This window comes from Crocuta crocuta, unplaced genomic scaffold, assembly GCF_008692635.1.
Source record: "Crocuta crocuta isolate KB4526 unplaced genomic scaffold, BGI_CrCroc_1.0 scaffold3, whole genome shotgun sequence".
NCBI classification, from domain to species: Eukaryota; Metazoa; Chordata; class Mammalia; order Carnivora; family Hyaenidae; genus Crocuta; species Crocuta crocuta.
The window spans coordinates 3,369,533-3,390,910 of NW_027529934.1; the positions used below are offsets into that span (position 1 = coordinate 3,369,533).

Genomic DNA, 21,378 nt, shown 5'->3' on the forward strand with positions numbered 1-21,378 from the left:
AAAAGCAGTTTTTTTTTTTTTTTTTTTTTTTTTTTTTTTTTTTTTGAGGAACTGCTGTACTGATTGCATTGTGTCCGCTTTGAGCCTGTCTCCCCACAGACTACCAGAGAAGGGTTGGATTCTTCTTTGGCTCCACAGCCCCACCTGTGGGCTGTCTGCACAGGAGCTGTGCACACAACAACTAAGGAATGCCCTTATTCCGGCCCCAGAGAGCTCACCACAGAAAACAAGCAAGGATTGATGTAAGAGGGCTCAGAAGGATATGATTTCTCTCCCTTCCTGCCGCTTAATGTCACATGAGGAAGTGAAAACAGGTAACCATTTTTACAGAGAGGAGCCTCCTGTGCCTATACTGAGGCAGAGGATGAGGCTGATCTCTGAGCTGTGGGCTGGCTTCTATTAGCTCCCGTCTTTCTGGGGAACCTGGATTGGCCCCCACTGACCAGTCTTTTTAAGTGTAAGGAATGTATGCTCATGATGGAGGTTTATCCGTTCAACCAGCATCAACCAAACCCCTCTGTGTGCCAGGCCTGAGCTCTGCGCTGGAGAACACCAGCAGGCAAAACACAACTCCTTACGAGATGCAAATAAATAACAATTACAATACTGGGTGATGAAGCACCAAGTACTCCAGGGGTTTTTGAGTAAGGGGTGGTGGTGGTACTTAAACCACATGGAGGAAGGGCAGGGAAGGGAGAGGAAGGGGGAGGGGCTGGCAATGAGGCTGTTCCAGATGGGGTGCAGCCTGTGTAAAGAGAGTAGGGCCCACAGCATCCTTATCACTCATGACTGCTAGGAGTTCCCAGAGATCTGTGCCAGGTTTGAATCCCCTGCCCTCGAAGGCTGCTATGCAGCGAAGCCATAAGACAAGTTATACTACTGAAGGGACGTCATGTAGTGCAAAGTGCGTTTAGTGACATTTCATTGAAAGTTTCATAGGTCGCTTTGGTCTCCCAGCTTTGTAATGTAAAGATTGTTTAAAAGTCATTTAAGAGTTTCAGTTACATTTGACTTCACATTATGAGGGATTATATGTGCTGAAGGTGCAGGTGTTGGTTCTTTACGGCCCTGGCGTATCCTTCAAAAATGTCATGGGTCGACCGTGGGTCTGTGTGCTAGTCCAGGGCATGGGGGAAAGGAAATCGCACCAAGGAGTAATGAGCAGGGGCTGACTCATGGCAGGACTTTGTTAAGGGATTTGGACCAGGTCTGGGGAAGATGAGAGACACTGAAAACTTAAGCAGAAGAGTTGACATGTACCAAATTTTGGCTTGAATAGACCACTCCGGCCTTTGTGTGGAAAGCATGTTGGAGTGGGGGAAAGAAACGGTGAAGACAGATTCTTAGGGAGTGGAGGACTGTCTCTACTAACTGAGCACTTATCATGCCCTGGCCACCATGGTCAGCACCTGGATGATTATTTACCTTAGAAACACTCTGGAATCACCAAATGTTTTCAGCAGAAAAGGGACACCCATGAGTTTTCCACGTCACTCTCCAGAAAACCAGGTCCTGGCCAGGGCTATCGTGGGACTTTGAGATGGGCTCAAGGGTGTGGTACTTCTTGCCCCTTGCTCTAGCGTGTGGAGTCACTGGGGATAGTTACTTGGCGCTGCGCTCTGTGGGGTTACTGGTCCCAAACTGAGGTAACGCTAAGAGGCTGAGTTAGTCAATTCAAATGGGCTGATAAGTGGAGAAAGCCAAGCTGTGATGCCAAGTGCATTGGGGATGAGGGGGCCTGCAGTTTGGGTGCTGGGGGCAGCTTTCTGTGTGGTACCCAAGGCTGTTGGCATGGGTATGCCGGGGCCCATGAGAGGAGCAGATGAGGTGCAGGTATGACCTGTTCTGATGCCTTCCCATCCAGATAATCAACCTGTTTGTTTGTTTTTTTCTTTTTTTTATGTCCGCATTGCCTTGCCTTGATTCTGGTTGTCATTTCTCCTCTGAAGCATTGCAAAGGTCTTCAGGTCCTGGTCTGTCCCACACACTCCAGCCAGAATTCATGTCCGAGAACATCATTCTGATTCCATTAAAAAAGCCTTTAATCTCATCATGCCCTGTAGAAAACTGAGGGAAAGGGAAAGATCATTGTTTTGTTTTGCATTTATTTAATTGCTAAAGTAGAAGACAAGTTTTTCTTTTTGTCTCATATTAACTTGGCTCTGATATGCAATATATAATAATGTCTCCACTCAAAGATATCAAATGAACCCTTTCTAAAAGGATTAGTCCAGAAAGGTTAGGTGTGGGCCTGCTCAGAGGCAGAGGGATAGACACTTTGCCCATATGGGCCACTTCCATTCCTGGGAGTCCAAACTCCATGAATTTTCAAGGCCTCCTTTCTCTTCCTTGACTCAAATGGTCTAAGATACTTAACCAATGGACAGCCTTCCATCGAGCGATTCCCCATCAGCTTTAAAACCTACTTCTCAGGAAACTACTTCCACCATGTTGTGCTGGGGATTTATTGCAATGGTCGCTATGGCTCCCTGGGCATGAGCCGAAGGGCTGAGCTGATGGACAAGCCATTGACCTTTCGGACTTTGAGTGACCTCATCTTTGACTTTGAAGACTCCTACAAGAAGTACCTTCACACAGTCAAGAAGGTCAAGATTGGGCTGTATGTCCCCCATGAGCCTCATAGCTTTCAGCCCATTGAGTGGAAGCAGCTGGTCCTCAATGTCTCAAAGATGCTGAGGGCTGACATAAGGAAGGAGCTGGAGAAATATGCCAGGGACATGAGAATGAAGGTAGGTGCTGGGAAGCCAAATGAGCAGTGCCGGAGAGTTCTATCCCCATCCTGTGTCTCTCTCCCTCTTGCCTCACGCCCTGTGTTTCTGGGATGGTCAAAAGCTTCTTGAGGTTATCTGGCTTAGTAGCCAGCCTATTAAAACAAAAAACAGAAATCATTCGCTATTTGACATGGACGATTAAAGTTTCTCTTTGCATACACTACTTCAAACACTGGAGGTCAATTTAGATGTTATAGTTAAAGCAGTGTCTTGGCCTACAATTGCTTCTATGCAATCAAATCTAAAATGTTAGCCATTTTAGACAAAGGTTATCGTTTTGTTGTGTTTTGTCTTTATTATAATAGGGTGACCAATCACCTGTTGTCTGAATCTGAGGAGTTTCCCAGGATATGGAATTTTTAGTACTTAAAACCAGCAGGTCCCGTGCTCAGCAGGATGAGTGGGTCACCTAGTTTATGCAGAGTCACATTATATCTCTGCTTTGCTGTGTAAGTCGCAACCCATTTTGGCATAAAATCCTGACCTGGTGTCACAAGAGCAAAGAAGCATTCACTGTGCTGACTTGGTATAAACTATACTCAAAACCCCTTCTTCCTTCTATCGTGTCACTTCCATGGTGACATGATGCCTGCTTGTCCTTGTCCCTCCAGGGCTTGTGGAGTCACCGAGAGAAAGCCTGTGCATACACAGAGGACCCCAGGGGAAAGGGATTATGCTGACCTCAGGCTTAGTTCTGTTTAGCTCTTGGGGACCTGTCATCTTCACCCTGAGGGGCGTGGAAATGGAGATTCTTGATAAATTGAAACTACTCTGTGCATGCATGTGGGGTGGGAGAGTCAGGGGAAGAACAAGTTGGTTTCTGGGGCAATGTGGATGGGACTCTGCTTTCACAAGACGGCACCCAGCACCCAGATGAAGCCCCAGGGGGCTGAGGCATTGGGCTCTGCTCCTCTGCTGTGGACAAGGGAGCACGGCGTAATCATTTCAGCCCCCGGGAAGTGGTACCCTTGCTCCTCGCCGGTGAGGAGTGAGAGAAGAGCATCTGTCAGACCTCCTCCTCGGAAGCCGTTCAGCCTCAGTGCCTTCTGAGCCAGGGATCCTGGTGGGCTGAGGGGTGGGAAGCCGCAGGAGGACAGGAAGGCGGGGTCCTGCAGGAGCCAGCATGGTAACTCCTTACCTCTCCTTCAGATCCTGAAACCTGCAAGTGCCCATTCTCCAACCCAAGTGAGAAGTCGGGGGAAATCCCTGTCCCCCAGGAGGAGACAGGCAAGCCCCCCACGACGGCTCGGCAGGAGAGACAAGTCGTGAGTAGTATTTCCTCTCTCCCAGCTCAAGGACCAACACACACATCCAGGGGGTTGTCCTGACCCATGGGGACAAAGCTGTGTCATGGGCTTGGCATCTGAAGCTGACCGAGATCTCCAGGAGGACCACCCCTCATTCAGGGGGCATCCCCTGTGGGGAGGGATCCACCCTGCCCATCACTCCCATTGCGCTGATGGCACCATCTGTCCGCTGTAGACTCAGATGGAGAGCCAAGCCCCAGGCTGCCAGAGATGAAGGCCAGCCTGAAATCCTGGCAGCATGGGGGGAGTACTGGATTTAGAATTAGGAAGTCTGGGTCTGGGGCCAGCTCAGCTCCTTCTGAGCTAGGTGTTGTTAGGCATGTCGTGTAGCCTTCCTGGGCTTACATTCTCTCAGCCAGAAGATGGGGTTGTTAGAATCGATCAAACTTTCCTAACACCCCATAGCCCTCTGTGCCCAGCAGAGAGCGTGATCATTCTTTGGATCACAGCATCAGAAATACCCACAGGCTCGTTCTCCTCTCTGCTGACTCTAGCTCCCCTGTTTTAGCCCCGTGGCTAGTAGTTCCACACTTCTTAAATCAAAATGAGCCACTTGAGAAGTGACAGATTGGAGAAGCTGAGGAAGCTGAAAGTAACCAGCGACAATCCACTGGCAAATATTAGGGCCATAATTATACAGGGAAACAAATACTGCTTTTATTAAATCCAGCAGCATGCTGGGTACATCCCTCACCGCACCAGGGATGACGTGGGTACAGTGCACAGAGGTCGAGGCTTGAGCCCGGGCTCTGCTGCCCATCAACCTTGCAGCTTCGGGAAGCCCTTCAGGAGGGTTTGCCCCTCCAAAGGATACAGATGCTTTCCCCGTGCATCTCACCAGGAGTCGTAGGATCAACTGAGAAGTTGTAGTGAGAGCGGTTTATTCGTGGTGAACTGCTTTTACACGAGCACATTGTTCTTGTCACGTCCATGCTGTAGAGTAAGAAGGGAGAGTTGTAGTTTTCACTTTCAAAGGAAGAAAGCGGAACACGGGGTTTGTTATCTTGTGCTGTGTTGTAGCCGGCCGGTGATGGGCCTTGGGGGGAACCCAGGTCGGCTCTGGGACGGTGGAGAGCAGGGGAGTACTGGCTTTGGTTTTGGAAGCACAGGTCAGGATGAAGGGTTGTCAGTTCCGAGGAAAGTTCCCTATTTGTCCTCATTCCACATTCCACTGCCGAGTCCAAGATTCAGCATCTACAGCCAGAAAGGTGTTGGCGAAGATGATGGGGGTCCCAGCTTTGAAAGGGGAGGGATGACAAAGTGGGTGGGGGTTAGGAGCTCCTGTAGCAAGAGAAGCTGGAGAATGGTGGGGGGGGGGGGGGGGGTTTGTCCTTTTCTTGAGCAAGGATGGCTTCAGATTTTTCACACATGCCTCTGACCCTAATCCTGGCTCTGATGCTGATCACCACCCTTGACTCTTGACCCCTGGTCTTATATTAACCCTAACCCCATCTCTCCTGCTCTGTGATGCAGTCGTCCATCCACTGGCATCCCTGAACAAGGTAGCAGTTTTCTTAGGGGACCATGAAACCTGTCAACCGTTCCCAGAAGGTCCTGCTGCATAGAATTCCAGAAGTAGGAACCTGGTTACTGAAGAAGCAGGGGAAGGGGCCCTTTTCTTTGATTTGCCAGCTTTTCTGCCCCTGGAGGGCTGAGTCCTTCCCTTTGGAGCTGCCAGTCTGCAGCAGATATTGAGCAGTCAGTCCATAAAGCCTTGCTTTGCCCTCTCAAGTCCTGAGCACGTGAAGTCCTGAGCACGTGAAACCCTGAGCATTCTGCGTCACAGATTGATGCACAGAAGGGCAGTTGTGGGTTCTTCAGATGATCCCTGTTGGATCCATTTTGCTTGCATCCACAAGAACTCTGCAGTCGAAGCACATTCAGTTTTTAACCTGAAAAAGTTACACTGTGGTGCCCAGGAATGGTGAAGCCGGCAAGATCTCAGAAGCTGGCTGTGGAGACAGTGGTCAGGATGATGCGCTAGGTGTTGGTCATCGGAGAAGAGTGGAGGAGGAAGGTGCATTTAGAGTCCAGACTGTGGGATTTGAGGCACTTCTCAGGCATCCTGGGACAGTGTCCTGGAAGCTTCTGAGAATGCAGATCTGGAGTTTGAGGAAGGTGAGGAGTAGAGGTAATGACATTAGCGCCATCTACCTAGAAGCAACAGACAGTTGAAGCAAAAGTTGGGTAAGTTGGTGAGGAAGGAAGGAAGGGCTGGCAGGCCCTGAGTAGCCCCGAGGAAAGAAAACCAGAGCAGGAGATGGGGAAGAAACAGGCAGAGAGGGTGGATCCAGATGTTAAGGAGCCTGTCTGCACCTGCAGAAGACAGCTGTTAAGATCGTAGGAGCAAAGCAAAGCGGGGAATGAGGAAGGGTTTAAGGTAGATGAGGAGGTAGAAGTTGACAGACTGTACATTAAATGGCTTTTATCCTGCTGGTGAAGGACGTGCGTCATCGGGTATGAGTGAAAGAGCAGGTGGGTTATCCGTTTGGGGTACGGATAAGGGGCTACACGCCGCTGAGCCTGAGGGCCCAGCTGAAGATGGCTAGAAGGAGCCTGCCCCCTGTCCTCAAACCCAAGCAAGCGCGGAGTCCCCAGAGGGCTTGTTAAAGCACATTGCTGGGCTCTTCCATGGTGCTTGTGATGCAGCACATCTGGAACCTATTGTTCTAGGAGGTTCCCAGGTGAGGCTGATGCTGCAGGTCCAGGGACCAGTCCTAGAGATTCTTTGGTTTGGTCAATCAGAATGAGAGAACTGATTTGGGGGTTGACTTTATTTTTTATTTTTTTTACTTTATTATTATTATTATTACTAGTAGTAGTAGTAGTAGTAGTGAGAGAGAGAAAGAGAGAGAGAGAGAGAGAGAGAGAGAGAGAGAGAGAGAATCTTAAGCAGGCTCCATGTCCAGGGCAGAGCTCCATGCAGGGCTCAATCTCACAACCATGAGATTATGACCTGAGCTGAAATCAAGAGTCAGACGCTTAACAACTGAGCCACCCAGGTGCCCCAAGAGGGTTGACTTTAAAACACAGCAGAATGTCAAGATGAAGGTACTGGGTCTGCTGAGAGGGACAGATGAGGCTGAGTATGACTCCAGGCCTCAGTTCTGTCCAGACTGGCCTGGACCTCTAGAGATTGGGGTGCTGAGGTGTGTTAGGGGTCTGACCCCAGCCTGACCCTCCATGGTGGGGTTCCGCTGAAGACGCTCTGGGAGGAGCCCAGCTGGTCACCCTTGTAGGGGCCCGATAGAGAAACTGGTTTTCAGCCACTCCCAGGCCATGCCCGGAACCTAATCTCTGGCTACTTTATCACGCAGTCAAGGCAAGCGACCATGCCTGCGCCTGCGGAGGACAGCTCTCAGACTGCCACAGTTGTGAGTGTTCAAGCCACATTATAGTGTCAGGCCCCATTTGCCCTCTCCCCTCCTGTCTACCAGAAGCCTGGAGAGAGCCTAGGGATGGGGAGAAAGTCACTAGGGAGAGGGCAGTAGTCATTAGAGGGGTCAGGACAGAAGACCTGCAGTAAGATGAGGATTTATTTCTGCCACTCTGTTCCCTCCATGCCCTGAAGTGGATCCCAGCCCCAGCAAGATAGGCCCCAGGAGCACAGAGGTGATGGCTCATGGTTCAGTGAGGACATAAACTTTTCCAAAGTGGTGGAGAGTGTCTACAACCAGCCCCTAAGCCCCCCCAGACCCTTACCCTATCCCCACAGCCCTTTCTCCTGGGCACAACACTGGTTCCAAGGCATCTTCCTTCATCAACTGTCCCCATTGGGTCAGGCTTTAAGGATTTTCTTTTTCGCAGCCAGGGCCGGGTGGGTTTGGAAGGGTTTGACCGTCAAGAAAGCCAGGTGGCGTATGGGTTCCTGTGGACCATTTTATATGAGAAAATCCAGGAAGACCATGGCCATCCTTGGTAGTGGAAGCCCTTGCCACTTCTTGTCCCAGTCTGGAGGTCAGGAGGGGAATCTAGAGGGCAGGTATCTTGGCTGAAGTTTCAAGTGGATTGAGATTTACAAGGAGAGAAGATTCTTTCCCCAATTCCTCCTAACTTTGCTTTTTGAGCTCCAGGGCTGGGCAGGGGCTACCGCGTAGGAAGAGAGGGGACGGACAGGTAAGAGTTGAGAATGAAATGAAAGGCTACGTGAGGCAGAGAACACAGGTAGGGCGGAAGCTCCCCGCTCCCTCTCCAGATCCCGGCTTTCACCATTCCTGCAGACTAGAACCCAGGGCCCCCTGGTTCCTAAGGTGTGTCTGGAGAAGAGTAGCTTCTCAGCTTCTACCCATGGGCTTCACCATGCAGGCTTTTCTCCAGGTAATCTTGATTTGGTGAGGAAACGAGAAAGGGACGCATCTGGTTGCGACCCAGTCACTACGCCAGATTCTGGCCATCCTACCATAGAATGGCCAGGACTAGGAAGGGTTTGTGACTCTGTCAACTGTGTTATTTTCTTAGCATTACGTAAGGTCATCAAATCATTTCTAAATGTGGTGGGTGCCATAGTGGAGCTTGGGAGTGGCCCAAGTGGTGGAATATTACCATAACAGGCAAGAGGCACATCAGCTGTGGGGTCCCAGCCCCTTTCTGTGCTGGGATAATTTTAGTGGCTTTATATCCCTGTCGACCTCATCCTTACAGCTGAAGCTACTTCCAGCCCTGCATTCCTCTCCATTTTTGCACTTGTCTGAATAATCCTTCTGGAAACGAGGTTCGGTGTCCCTGGGTTGACAGAAGAGTCAGCTGGGTGGGAGGGCGAGCGGCGAAGTCTGCACTAGTGTCAGCCAGCTCAGGCAAGGTTTCCAGAGGGAGACAGGAACCCCCCCACCCTCCACCCATGAGTCCTTTGTCATACTCCACTCCGCTAGGAGTGTTTAAATCAACTTCTGCACAGAACAGTTGAGCCGGTTCCTATGGTTCTAAAAGAGGGAGATGGGGGTTAAGATCCATGTAAGAAAGGCCTGCTGTGAACTTCCACAAACTCCTTCCCCACGCTGGTCCTCCGTCCCCCTTGCAGCTCTTCACTGAGGGCGGTCACAGTTCTTCTCAACAGCAGCCAGGACACCCTCAGGATGGGGGTGTTGGCAGGCACACGGGTTAGACCTACGGTGGGAAGGGAAGTTTTTGCTTATCGCAGCAATTATTCCNGACCCCCCCCACCCTCCACCCATGAGTCCTTTGTCATACTCCACTCCCCTAGGAGTGTTTAAATCAACTTCTGCACAGAACAGTTGAGCCGGTTCCTATGGTTCTAAAAGAGGGAGATGGGGGTTAAGATCCATGTAAGAAAGGCCTGCTGTGAACTTCCACAAACTCCTTCCCCACGCTGGTCCTCCGTCCCCCTTGCAGCTCTTCACTGAGGGCGGTCACAGTTCTTCTCAACAGCAGCCAGGACACCCTCAGGATGGGGGTGTTGGCAGGCACACGGGTTAGACCTACGGTGGGAAGGGAAGTTTTTGCTTATCGCAGCAATTATTCCAAGGGGCCGGGGATGGTAAACTTCCTGCAGAGCTCATCCTCCTCCATTAAGAAGTTTTCCACGCAAAATGCCAACAGTTGCCCTCCTGAGAACCACGAACGACCCCAGGGGGCCCTTCTGTCTCTGACAGTCCACAGCTCTTGGCTTGCTGCCTGTGGGCTGCACCTGGGAGCGTAGGGGGCGAGCGAACAGTGGTTTTCTGGCTGGGCCTCCTGTGTCAGTGGGAAAGCAGCTCTGCCATTTGGAGCGACCATGTGGAACACTCTTCTCAAGTGGGGCTGTGAGACCGTCTCTGTTCTCTGTCTGCTGTCTGGCTCCTCTTCCTCCTCCGTCCTTCCTCGGCTCCTCCTTGCTGTTTATGGTCCTTTTCCTCCCTTTTCCTTCCTTTTTGGTTTCCCTTCCTGGTCATCTGTCTCCGAGGCGGGTCTGTGGTGCTCCTGGGCTTTGCTCCCCCTGCTGGAGACCCTGAGGCTCACACAGGTTACTAAGCTCCAGCTTAAGATCTCCCTCCTTTCACTGCTGGCCCCGAGCTCCACGATGGAGGTCCTGCCCCGTTCTGTCTTGAAGGATAGCAGCAATTCCTCCAGGCAATGGCGCACATGAGGCCACGATGTCCCAATGAAGTCACAGAGAATCACTTTGATTCTGTGGTCTAATGGCACTGAAGATACTTTGAAGGAGGCCTAAGAAGTCATTCTCTCTTTGGATTCCAAAAGAGAAAATATCCCAAAAGTTGGAAAGGAGAAAATTTCCTTAACACGGAAGTCGAGTGGACGCCCCGCCCCCCACAAAAAGTAGAAAGGCTGTGGAAGGAGAGGGAGAAGGAGGACCTTCTGATGATGTGGAGTTTCCTTCTAGAAGCCCAGAGAAGGTAGTTTCCCACTCAGAGGACTGCCCAGCTCAACTCCCCTGGGATTTCATAGGGTCTAGGGTTGCTGGGGACGCTTGGAGACACCAGGATGGATGGCGAGCCTAACTGGAGACACCTCCCGAGGCCAAGGGAGCAGAGAGCCTCCTGCAGGTCGGACAGCACTGGGGGTCCCGGAGAGGTTGTCCAGCACAGCAAGGAGGGGAATCGCAAACGGTGGCCTGTGCCTCTTGGTCTCTGGCCAGAGCCTCCTACCTCAAGAGGACTTGAAAGAAGGGGCAGGTCCTGCAGAGCCTCTTCTGAGCCGACTCTCTTGGGCTGAGGCCTGTCTGCTTACGTAGCAACGTCAGCTCTGTGCCCTGCAGCTGCCTGAGGGGGCCTGCCATCCTAGGAAGTAGGGCATGTGAGGGAGGAGCGGACTGGCTTTGAATGAGGGTGACAGGTGGGAAGGAACCATCCCCCCCCCTCGGTGCCCCTCCAGCTGAGGCCTACCCAGACAGGTCTTAAGTCCTAAATTGGCACCTGGCCTGACCTGAATCCGGCCAGAGTAGACAAGAGAGGAGGGCCTGGGGTCTGTGCTTGAACTAGTGAATGCGGGGCCAGCACCATCCCTGATTTAGTCTGTTCCTCACCCTTAACACTGAGATCCAAGAGGTCAGTGTTAGAGTTGCACCCTCACTGTATATGCCTTTCTAGAACCCTGAGTCCACAGAGAATATGGTCTTTATGGGGGTGTTTGTGTGGGAGGGTGAGTAGATGAACACATGGGCATGTATACTGCCCGCCTGTGGGGGCTATGACCTCAGGGGACAAAGGAGTAAGCAGAACGAACAGCGTGGTGGCCTGTGTGTCCCAGTCAGGTGGCCCTGAACTAGACATAGATGGGCTGTGTCCCTGAAGTATCCTCGCAGGCAGAAGCAAGAGGCAGATTTCCATCCACGGGAATGGACTTCGGCTCCAGGGAAAGTAGGAACAGCTTTAGGTCATAGTAACCCCAAGACCTACGAGGTACTTGGCACAAAGTGCTGCTTTATAAATTTTCGTGGTCTAGGGTGCCTGGGTGGCTCAGTCAGTTAAGCATCTGACTCTTGATCTTAGCTCAGGTCTTGATCTCAGGGTCATGAGTTCAAGCCCTGTGTTGGGCTCCATGCCGGTTATCTTGTGGATAAGAAAGTAACAAGCAAGCTACAGGAGCCTGTTCTCACGGCTGCCACCCGGGTCCTCTGACCCTCACTCCCCCAGCAGCTGCCGAGTGAGGAGGGGTGGGTGTTGAGAAACGAGGAGAGGAGCTGCCCCAGACACAGGCCTTACACAGCGGTGCAGAAAAGGGACTGGGGATTCAAGGGGGATCTTGTTGGCTTTCCTTCCACTTCCTGCTTCTTCTCTTCTAAACCCAGCCTCACACAGACACAGAGCAGCTGGTATGTTTAGCCCTAGGATGTGAGGGCCTCACTTCGGTCCCTGACATGCCGCCATGAGCTTTCTGGTTCTGAGCCTCCTTGTGGCTTCACTGACACCAAAATCCAATCTAGCCAAGCTCTTCCTGGGCACTGAGGCCGTCTCAGGGTATGTGAGAGACTCAAGGCTCAAGGTGATGGTTCATTCTCCCCAGAATCTCAAGGTTCAGGTAGCGGTGGCGAACACTACTGGCGTTTGGTAGATATATTTGGATTAAGTGAACAAATCACAAACCATATAAGATTGAGGCAAACTGGAAAACTCAAAGTACCATATCTACTCCTAGCTACCTGGGATGAGAGATCGCATTAAAAATGTGAGGTCACATTAAAATAGCATCAGGGCATGTGGTTGGCTCAGTCGGTACAGCATGCGACTCTTGATCTCAGGGGCATCAGTTCAAGCCCCACGTTAGGCAAAGTGCTTACTTATAAAAGAAATTCAGAGTGTGAATTTCCACCATGCTGGTGACTAAGGTTTCCGTGCTACAGAATACCTTCTCTGTGGAGCCACCATCCTGTCCTCAACCTGCCTTCCTTTGGAACAGCCTCTTACTCAGCTGACTCCGGGGACGCAGGCCTGAGGTTAGGAGTAAGGGGACACACTTGGAGCCATGCCGTTGAGCAGTCACCCTAAGTCACCCTGGATATGTTTACGTGACAGCAGATGAGGCTGGGATTATCCATTTGTGGGCTAAGGGAAGTGCCCCCTCCTCCCTTGCACAATGTGTAGACCTGGAGATAAAAAGTCCTCTACCCTGCTTTCCCTAAAACAGCAGGCAGGCCAAGAGCCCTTCAGAAGGAGAGGCCTTTGAGATCTTTTCCCTGTCTGGACTGGGGAGGGGTTTGGAGAAATACATTGTTCAGTCTAAAATAATAGCTGTGGATCTGCTGGGAGGCTCTGGGCAAGTGCAGATCCGGCTGAATCATCATCCTGGTGCTTGTGTTTCTTAAAAATAAATCCCTTTGCAGAATTCTAATTATAGCCAGGGGAGCACTTGGAAGAGGTCTCTGCACACACAAGCCCTGGCCTCGAGACGAGCTGGCCGGGAGGGAACGGTATTTCTGGCTGGGCCAGGATAACCCAGGTGCCAGGTGGCAGGCCGGGATAACCCACTTCTGCCCTTCGCCAGGCCAGGAATTTGCAGCCAGTATCGCTGTGAGAGAAGAGGGTTTCCTCTTCCAGGCAGTTCACTGGGGATCTCAGCTGAACTCCATTTCTGCCAGTATTAGCCTTTTGTTCTCCCCTGGGTTCTGGATACCTAGGGCGAGATGGGGGGCGGGTAGGATACAGAGGAAGGAAACAATCTGGTTCCTTTCCTTTGGAAGCTCTCAAGCTCTCTGTCATTGCAGAGCCTCATTCTACTTTCCAAGCAGGCAGGTTCCCCAGGTGGCTTTGAGAGGTAAGGTGAAGCTCTTCCTGTACAGAAAAAATTCTTCCTACATGTTAATTCTTAGAATATTTTTTAAAAATGTTTTAATGTTTTATTTATTTCTGAGAGAGAGGGAGAGAGAGAGAGAGACAGCGTGAGCAGGGGAGGGTCAGAGGGAGAGGGAGATACAGAATCTGAAACAGGCTCCAGGCTCTGAGCTGTCAGCACAGAGCCCAACGCGGGGCTTGAACTCACAAACCGTGAGATGATGACCTGAGCTGAAGTCGGACACTTAACCGACTGAGCCACTCAGGCTCCCCTTAATTCTTAGAATGTTGTTATGATGACTTGAATTCCTGGCTTAGAACTTTGTTTAAAACATCCTATGATAAAGGTAACATAAATGAAGTCCTATTAGCCATTTATGCATCAGTGAGAACTTGAACCACGTTTATTGAGAAGTACGCAATGGGGTTTCCTAGGTGAATTTACTTGATCCCTGCTCTCAATTTGTTGAGTTTCCAAGGCAGACCTAAGGACTATGAACCTGCAGGATTCTTTACCAGATGTATCAGAGGACATACCCTAGCCACAGATGCATTGTGAGGGAAGGAAAGTCAGAAAATACTTAGGGCAGAAGTGGTATTTGGGCTGGACCTTGAAGGCATGGCAAGAAGACACGGGGGAAGGCATTCTGTAAGTCACAGTGCAGAGACGGGGTGTCGTGGTATCATCCTTCGATGCTTGGGAGGATGCTTTGGGTGGGAAGCAGGAGGATGGATCAGTTTGCTTCATGGTTACAGGCATGGGCTCTAGATTCTGGGGATGAACTCTGGCTCCACCACTTGCTAAACAGGTGACTCTACTTTAAACAAGTTCGCTAATTTTCAGTGCCTCAGTTTCTTCCCCTGTAAAATGGGTAGGGACAGTATCAACCCCATCAGGTTATGGTGAGAATTAGTTAATCCCTGTAAACCTCTCAAAGCAATGCCTGGCCCCTAACTAGTGCTAACTAAATGAAAGCTATTTATCGGGGTGATTTCTCAGCACCTGGAAGATGGATGGGGGCGGGGAACTGGTGGAGGGAGGTACTAAGGAAAAGTTTAGAAAGAGGACGCTTAAAACCCCCAAATTAAAGTATGTCTGTTTTGGGGGTGCTTGGCTGGCTCACCTGGTAGAGTATGGGGTTCTTGGTTTTGGAGTTGTGAGTTTGAACCCTATGTTGGTTGTGGAGATTGCTTAAAAATAAAATCTTTTTTTTTTTTTTTTTTAATGTTTTATTTATTTCTAGGAGAGAGAGACAGCGTGAGCAGGGGAGGGTCAGAGAGAGAGGGAGTCATAGACTCTGAAACAGGCTCCAGGCTCTGAGCTGGCAGTCAGCACAGAGCCCGACGCGGGGCTCGAACCCACGAACCGCGAGATCATGACCTAAGCGAAAGTCGGACGCTTAACCGACTAAGCCACCCAGGCGCCCCTTAAAAATAAAATCTTAAAAAAAAAAAATGTACACCTGTTTTCAAGGGAGCCAGTAGTGGACCAAGGATGAGGGTAAAGTTTTAGGAACACAGACTTTGAAAAATGTGGTGAAAACTGTTTCCTCAGAGCTGATGGGCTCCAAGGTGAGGAAGTCAGGCAAATGGGCAAAAAATGGCTTCCGGGCAGTGGCATGGTGGTGGCTAGCACCACCATGATCCTAGGCAAGCCCATATCCCAGGGCGGGGCAGTTGGGTTTGTGGTCTTCCTGACCTCCTTGACCCCGTAGACTGACCCAACAGGTGCTGTTGGTCACAGGACTGAGGGCCAGGACATAGGTCAGCGCAGATCTATTCCAACACCTGAGAAACCCTGTTCGGCTCCTGTCTCGCTAGCGCTATTCTCACACATGAGGGGCAGCACATTTGTTAGAGTTTCATAGGAGAGGTGTGACTCAGTGTTGAGAAGGAGGTCAGATCGGGAAGAAAGCATGGGCAGGAAAGGTGCAGACACGGGGGTCAGCTCACTGGGAGGTACTCAATGACCCTGGAATGGAGATTCTCTTGGGAAGTGCAAGGAACAGACAAGGGGAGATCTAAAGAGTCACGATGGCTTAGGACCTGTATATACAGTGTAGGTCCTACGCAGGGCTCCAGGGAAGAAGAACGACTCTTATTTTTTTGTTGTTGCTTAATTGTTAATGTTTATTATTTTGAGAGAGAGAGAGAGAGAGAGAGAGAGAGAGAACAAGCAGGGGAGGGGCAAAGAGAGAGGGAGACACAGAATCTGAAACAGGCTCCAGGCTCTGAGCTGTCAGCACAGAGCCTGACGTGGGGCTCGAACTCATGAACCATGAGATCATGACCTGAGCTAAAGTTGGCTGAGGCTGATGCTTAACCGACTGAACCACCCAGGCGCCTCAGAAGACTGACTCTTAAAAGTGAGTCTCTGGACTTTATGTAGGGTGTGACCGCTTCTCCTGAGTGGAATGCTGGAGAACTTTCTAGGCATGTGTGCTTACTCCACATGCGAACCTTCCTTAGGCTGACTCGACAGCCACTATGGCTAGTATCGTGTCTGGACTGCCATCGTATTAGTGAGTTAATGGCGGGTAAGGTTAGGGTGACTTAATCATGAAAGATGATGTGATATGAAAGTAAGTCAGCGGAGGAGGTGGGGGGCATCTCACTGTTCTGCCTCTTTAGTGTGCCGCCACGAGGGCCGGGCTCCAGCCATCACTTCCACGTGAAAAGAAAGAAAAAATGATGAAGGGCACATGCCAGTTGTCCTCGGAAGAGGTGTCTGGTAACGACCAATCTCATCGGCTACAACGTAGTTCAATGCCTTGTCCGGCCTCAGAGAGCCTGGGAAATGTAGTTTGTGTTCTAGGCAGCTCTGTGCCTGGTGAAAAATCTGGTTTTTTACCAAGGAAGAATGGGGGAGTGGAGTGGATGTTGAGGGTGTGGATAAGTGGATGTGACTCTGCCACATGGAGATCATTAAATACATGAGATTTAAAAAAAAAAAATCATTCAAGGGGTGCCTGGGTGGCTCAGTTGGTTAAGTATCCGACTTCAGCTCAGGCTGTTATCTCATGGTTCATGGGTTCGAGCCCCACATTGGGCTCTACGCTGACAGCTCAGAGCCTGGAGCCTGCTTAGGATTCTGTCTCCCTCTCTCTCTGCCCCTCCCCTGCTACACTTTGCCTCTCTCTCTCTCAAAAGTAAACATTAAAACAATTTTAAAAAAATCATTCAATACAAATGTCATTTATATTTGGAAAAGGCATATATGCTTATGTAGTTCTACTACCAGGAAAGATAATGTGGAAATTATATTTTAATTGCTTTAGGAAATGACCCCCATTTAATCCTTTTGTAAAGTGAGGAATGCATCAGGATACTTCAGGCTTACCCTATGGCAAGAGAATTTCTGATTGCTGAATTTCCTAGAAGTGGGGACCACTGAGGAGGGGAGGAGTAGATTTGCCTTTCTAGGCACATTTGCCTTATGAGGATGCTAACTTATGGGGAGTCTCTCTGAGGGAGAAAGTCCCATATTAGCTGTTTGAAAAGGTGACACACCTCAGGCAAGGAAACAAAACAGAGACTTTATTTCAGGCATTAGGAAAAAAATGGACGAGATAAAGATGGGCTCTGAGCCAGACTTGTGTGCAAGAGCCTTGGTTCTCTCCACATTAGTGTGCAGAGGGCTAGGGCAGAGATATAAATGTTAAGTTTGAGCCCTCAGGCAAAAGTGTCAACTCAAGAATGGTCCTCACAGTGTCCCCTAGGGGCTACTCAGCCGGTGGCTCTGTTTACAGGGCATGGCTGCTCTCTAGGGCATGTGTGGCTGGAGGACACCATCACCCTGCAGGTCAGAAACCTTGAGCTCTTTGATACAGTGAGCAGTCGTCTACATGTAAGGAAGCACTGAGACTTGTATCCACTGTCAGCCATATTTGTCAGCATCATCTATGTGCGTTGGGCACCATGAGCAGAGACACAAACAAGAGGCATGATTCCTGACCCATAAAGCAGGGCCCAGACCATGCTGAGAAATCAGCGCTCAGCCCCAGGCAATAGAGGGACAAGCAAGTTAACAAGTTCTTGAGTAGTAGCCCTCAGGGAAGGCTTCTTGACCACTTTGAATAATCAGGATTCAGAGGGGATGTCCATAGGCTGTTGATGACTCTTCAGAGATGGGACATCTCTGAACAAAGAGAGAAACGGAGGGAGGGGTGGTGAAGAGGAAGAAAGGGAGAGGAGATGGAGGTAGAGGGAGAGACAGAGACTGAGAATGAGAATATGTAGGGGGTAGAACTTGTTTGCCAAAATCCTTAAGCAGCCCCCTAGACAGAAGCTAGCTGTTCATTTCTGGCTCTGTTAATGTTGAATGAGTTGGACCAAATTTATGCCAGGGAAAAACTGCTGTTAGGAAGACTTTCAAAGGATAAACTAAGAAGCTTTTAAACAATTATATGTTCATTTTGGTCTCTTTTCTTCAAACACTTAAAACAAGGTTTGACATGTAGCCTAAAAACGTCTTCAGTCTTCTTATAAAAATGGCTAAATGTGAAACTTTTGAATTAGGACTCAGTAGCCACACCGAATATCTCACCTTGGTTTATAATCTTGGTTCTCGCTTATCATAGAGGGTAGAAGGCTCACCAAGAAATGGGACAACCGTGAGCTAAGTCGTGAGAATGCTTAGGCATAGTTTTATATTGGGAAATCATTGAGGAAATGTCTTTAATGAAGACAGATGATGTGCTTCTTGATTTTCACTTACCAGCTTGAAGTACTTTCTTACATGGCTTCACGTAAATGCTCAGTGCTTCAGAAAATGTATTTAGAGAGGAGTTGATTTGCCACTGAATGATTTTCCACGCTGACGTGCTTTTTCAGATGAATTGTAAAGGATTTGTCCTGACTTTACGCATTCAGGCCTGGAACAGTAACCCTCTTATCAAAGACAGTCGAGAATCTCTCCCTACAAATCAGTCACCTGAGAGGTCTTAGAGTTAGTGGCTGGGCTTCCCTCCAGGGCACCAACACCAGAAAGCTAAGGTTTCAGGGAGAATTTGGCTCTGGTGTTTAGTTCTACCATACTAGATGTAACTTTTAGACCCTTGCAAGGTTTACAGATAACTGGATTTCAGAAATTACAGCGTGGCCAAATTCAGGCTTCAGGTTGGACAAACTCATTCGGCAACCCGTAAATATTTTTGAACTCTACACCGAAAGCCTGTGAAAATATTCCCTGGATCCTGTAGACGCGGACCTGAGAATACCAGGGTTGAGCGGGGAACTCAGGCTGGTGGGGGTGGGGGGGGGCACCAGGAAGGGTTAGGGGAACGAAGTAGAGTTCTCGGAGTCAAAAACCAAGTGACCTTTCTCTCTCCCATGCCCTCACCCCACCACCTTTCTTGGGCCCTTAGGCCTGCACTGCCTGAGAAGAAGGTGGCCGAGCTCAGCACGCTGAATGAAGTGGGCTACCAAATCCGAATTTAGGCAAGCCATATCAGCCAGCAAGGGGCTTCTGTGGTGCTTCTGTCTGCACTTTACCCCCAGCATGTTCAGGAGGAACTGCAACTATTTATTGAGAACCTGTGAATTTTATTTTTACGGATTCACTTGGACGTAGCAGCGGAGTGGGTGGCAACAATGAACTGAAAAAATTCACGAAGGGGCAACCGTGGAACGGCTGAAGTGAGAAAGCCCACTGCGGATGGACTGACTCCCTCACTGCAGATAGAAAGGGTAATACCATCAACTGTAGTTTTATATTTTCCCATTTACCTGTTTTTGTTTACTTGCTTTTGAACATTATGCCTCACCGGTAGGAAATGTTAATGAAACCTCCCTCCTACTTTTGATATAGTAAGGTAACTCAGTCAGTATTAATGTCTTTTTCAGCAATAACAGAGGCAAAGATTGGTGGGATTTCTTTTTAAGCACTCAATATTACCTCAGCATCTTGACATCAGATATGCAAACTTAATGGTGTTTTCATTTTTTTAATATTCTATTTGTATTGTTTCCCCAGTATTTCCAATGGGGAATCTCCACAAAGTCTGGAATTTTTTCCTGGTGCACACATCATGAGACTTAAGGTATTATATCAAGTGTTTTACTAAAAAGCACTGAAATTCTTCTGGCAGGACGGGAAACTATTTTCAGGACGCTGGAGCTACTTTCTTAATCTTTCTTAAAGCATTCACGGACAGCAGTTTCTGTTCTTTCAAAACAAAACAAAAAGCACGTGCAGAAGGTAGTCTATGTTCTGTCACTGACATTTAAACTTTGCCAATTCCAGCAAAAAAAAAAAAAAGCACAAGAGGTCGTAGCGCTGTGACACAAATTGAGCGTACTGCAGCGACCTCTGTCAGTCACACTCAGAAAGGCAGAGGCCGGGCGTGAATCCGTAGAGCCTGGAGAACCAGATAACCTCTCTCTTCAACGTTCCATCTGATGTTTGAACTCGGGGTCAGGCCTTGATCCTGAAGGACTCATGGTTGTTAGAGACGTGTTCTGATGTCTTATATTAAGACCGAGTGTGGCATGATGCAGTCATTTTCCAGTACCTTGCTTTTTAAGTACCACTTTGTGACATTTAGGAACTGGTATTGGAAAATGCAGCGAATGAGAGAAGCAGAGAACCTGTTTTAAAACGGAAAAGCCTTTCAGGTACAGTGTTACACCTTATAGCCTGATTTAGTCCATCCCGGGCAGTGTGAATATGTGGCCTGCATCGGGTGGTTACAGTGGGACTTGTGACTGCGGGCCACACAGAAGGACTCTACTGGCCAAGTCTGTGTGTTAGCAACATCAAGAGCATACTTCTGTTTCATCTGATTTTTTCTTTTTCCTCAGCAGTCATGCCAACTCTTGAGACCCACAGGCGTATTTAAGTGAAATCTGCTTGTCAACAGAAGTGTTATTTTAGTCTCCGTGCTTCCTCTCACTGAAGGTGATTTTAGAAAGGGAGTAAAAAAAAAGTTAAGAATCTGCTAGATTCTTGACCAATAAAACCACTGAAGGTGACTTCGTCCTTTGGCCACGTATGCATGAGCTCGCTTGATGCTAAACCTCAATGACATTAATTGAGAGTATGATTTTCTTGAAAAAGGACAGTTAGTGTCCTTTACATGAAAAAGACTGAGTAAGCGTACATCTCAATTAGGTGAAAATACAGAAGTTAAAAATTCTGAACTTAATCACTTTAAGACTACTACTATCCAAGTTTAAAATGAGGGTTCTTTGTACGTCTTCATAAGGCAAACTCGTTTGAATTAGTCAATTCATTCTTGTTCTCAAACAGTCCCGTCTTAGCTCCCTTTATATATGAAAAACAAGATATAATATATATCTTATGTTTATTATTGGGAAACTTTCTTATCTCCAATAGTATACTACTTATACCACTGAAGTGTAAGTAGCTTGGAACAGGATTTTCCAAGTGTTGCTTAAGTACCGTCTCATCCAAAATAGGAAATGTCAATAGTTGTAGAGCCTCGTTTCCCACAAAAATGGGTAAAAGAACAGAACACAGACCGTTTCTAAAATGCTGATGTATATAAGCCTTAAAACTGCCAACTGGCTTGGTGATTCGATTAGTAAGTACCCTGATTTTTTTCCACTCACTTCTTGATTTTAAGATTCATTCCCCCAAAGGAAGGATTAGTGGCAGAAACATGAAAATTAATTTAAAATCCTCTTAGTTTTCATTCTATTTTCATTGCCCATAGAATTATGTTAATTTCTAAAAGATTTGAGTCAGGCACCAAACTCCTAAATTCTACTGCAGTAATTTTAAATTAAAATTATATTAAAGTAAAAAAAAACAACAACAACCATGACATGATTTACCCCCCAAAATGGATTTTAAGACTGGCCATAATCCAAAAGATAAAAATGAAAATTATGAGATGATTTGAATCTAGTATTCAAAGTTATTAATGCAAGAGACATTTTGTGCTCAAGCCATTATGGGGATACGTGGCAAAGTTTAAATGGAGGACAGAAATTTTGATTTTAGACTACCTGTGCTGTTTTGAGTACACTTTATTTCAGAAAGTGATATTTAGTATTTTCTATACAGTTTGAAATCATGAGCATTTCACTTTT

At 48.5% G+C, this 21,378-nt stretch overlaps 1 protein-coding gene across 5 annotated transcripts in view; it reads left to right on the forward strand.

Moving 5' to 3' along the window:
• Positions 1-21,378, forward strand: part of VASH2 (vasohibin 2) — a 40,965-nt gene that overhangs the window by 19,209 nt on the left and 378 nt on the right. For 2 of the 5 annotated variants that reach the window (XR_013334898.1, XR_013334901.1), the window contains exons 5-9: positions 2,369-2,750; positions 3,942-4,057; positions 7,417-7,473; positions 18,690-19,011; positions 19,298-19,364. Coding sequence is in view for 1 of the 5 variants with exons in the window: in XM_077763202.1 (XP_077619328.1) it covers positions 2,369-2,750; positions 3,942-4,057; positions 7,417-7,473; positions 18,690-18,762 (628 nt within the window). In the remaining 4 variants the exon portion in view is untranslated. Of the gene's footprint in view, positions 1-2,368; positions 2,751-3,941; positions 4,058-7,416; positions 7,474-18,689; positions 19,589-21,378 lie in introns of those variants that run through there. The other 3 variants (XR_013334899.1, XR_013334900.1, XM_077763202.1) reach the window with 2 other exon arrangements.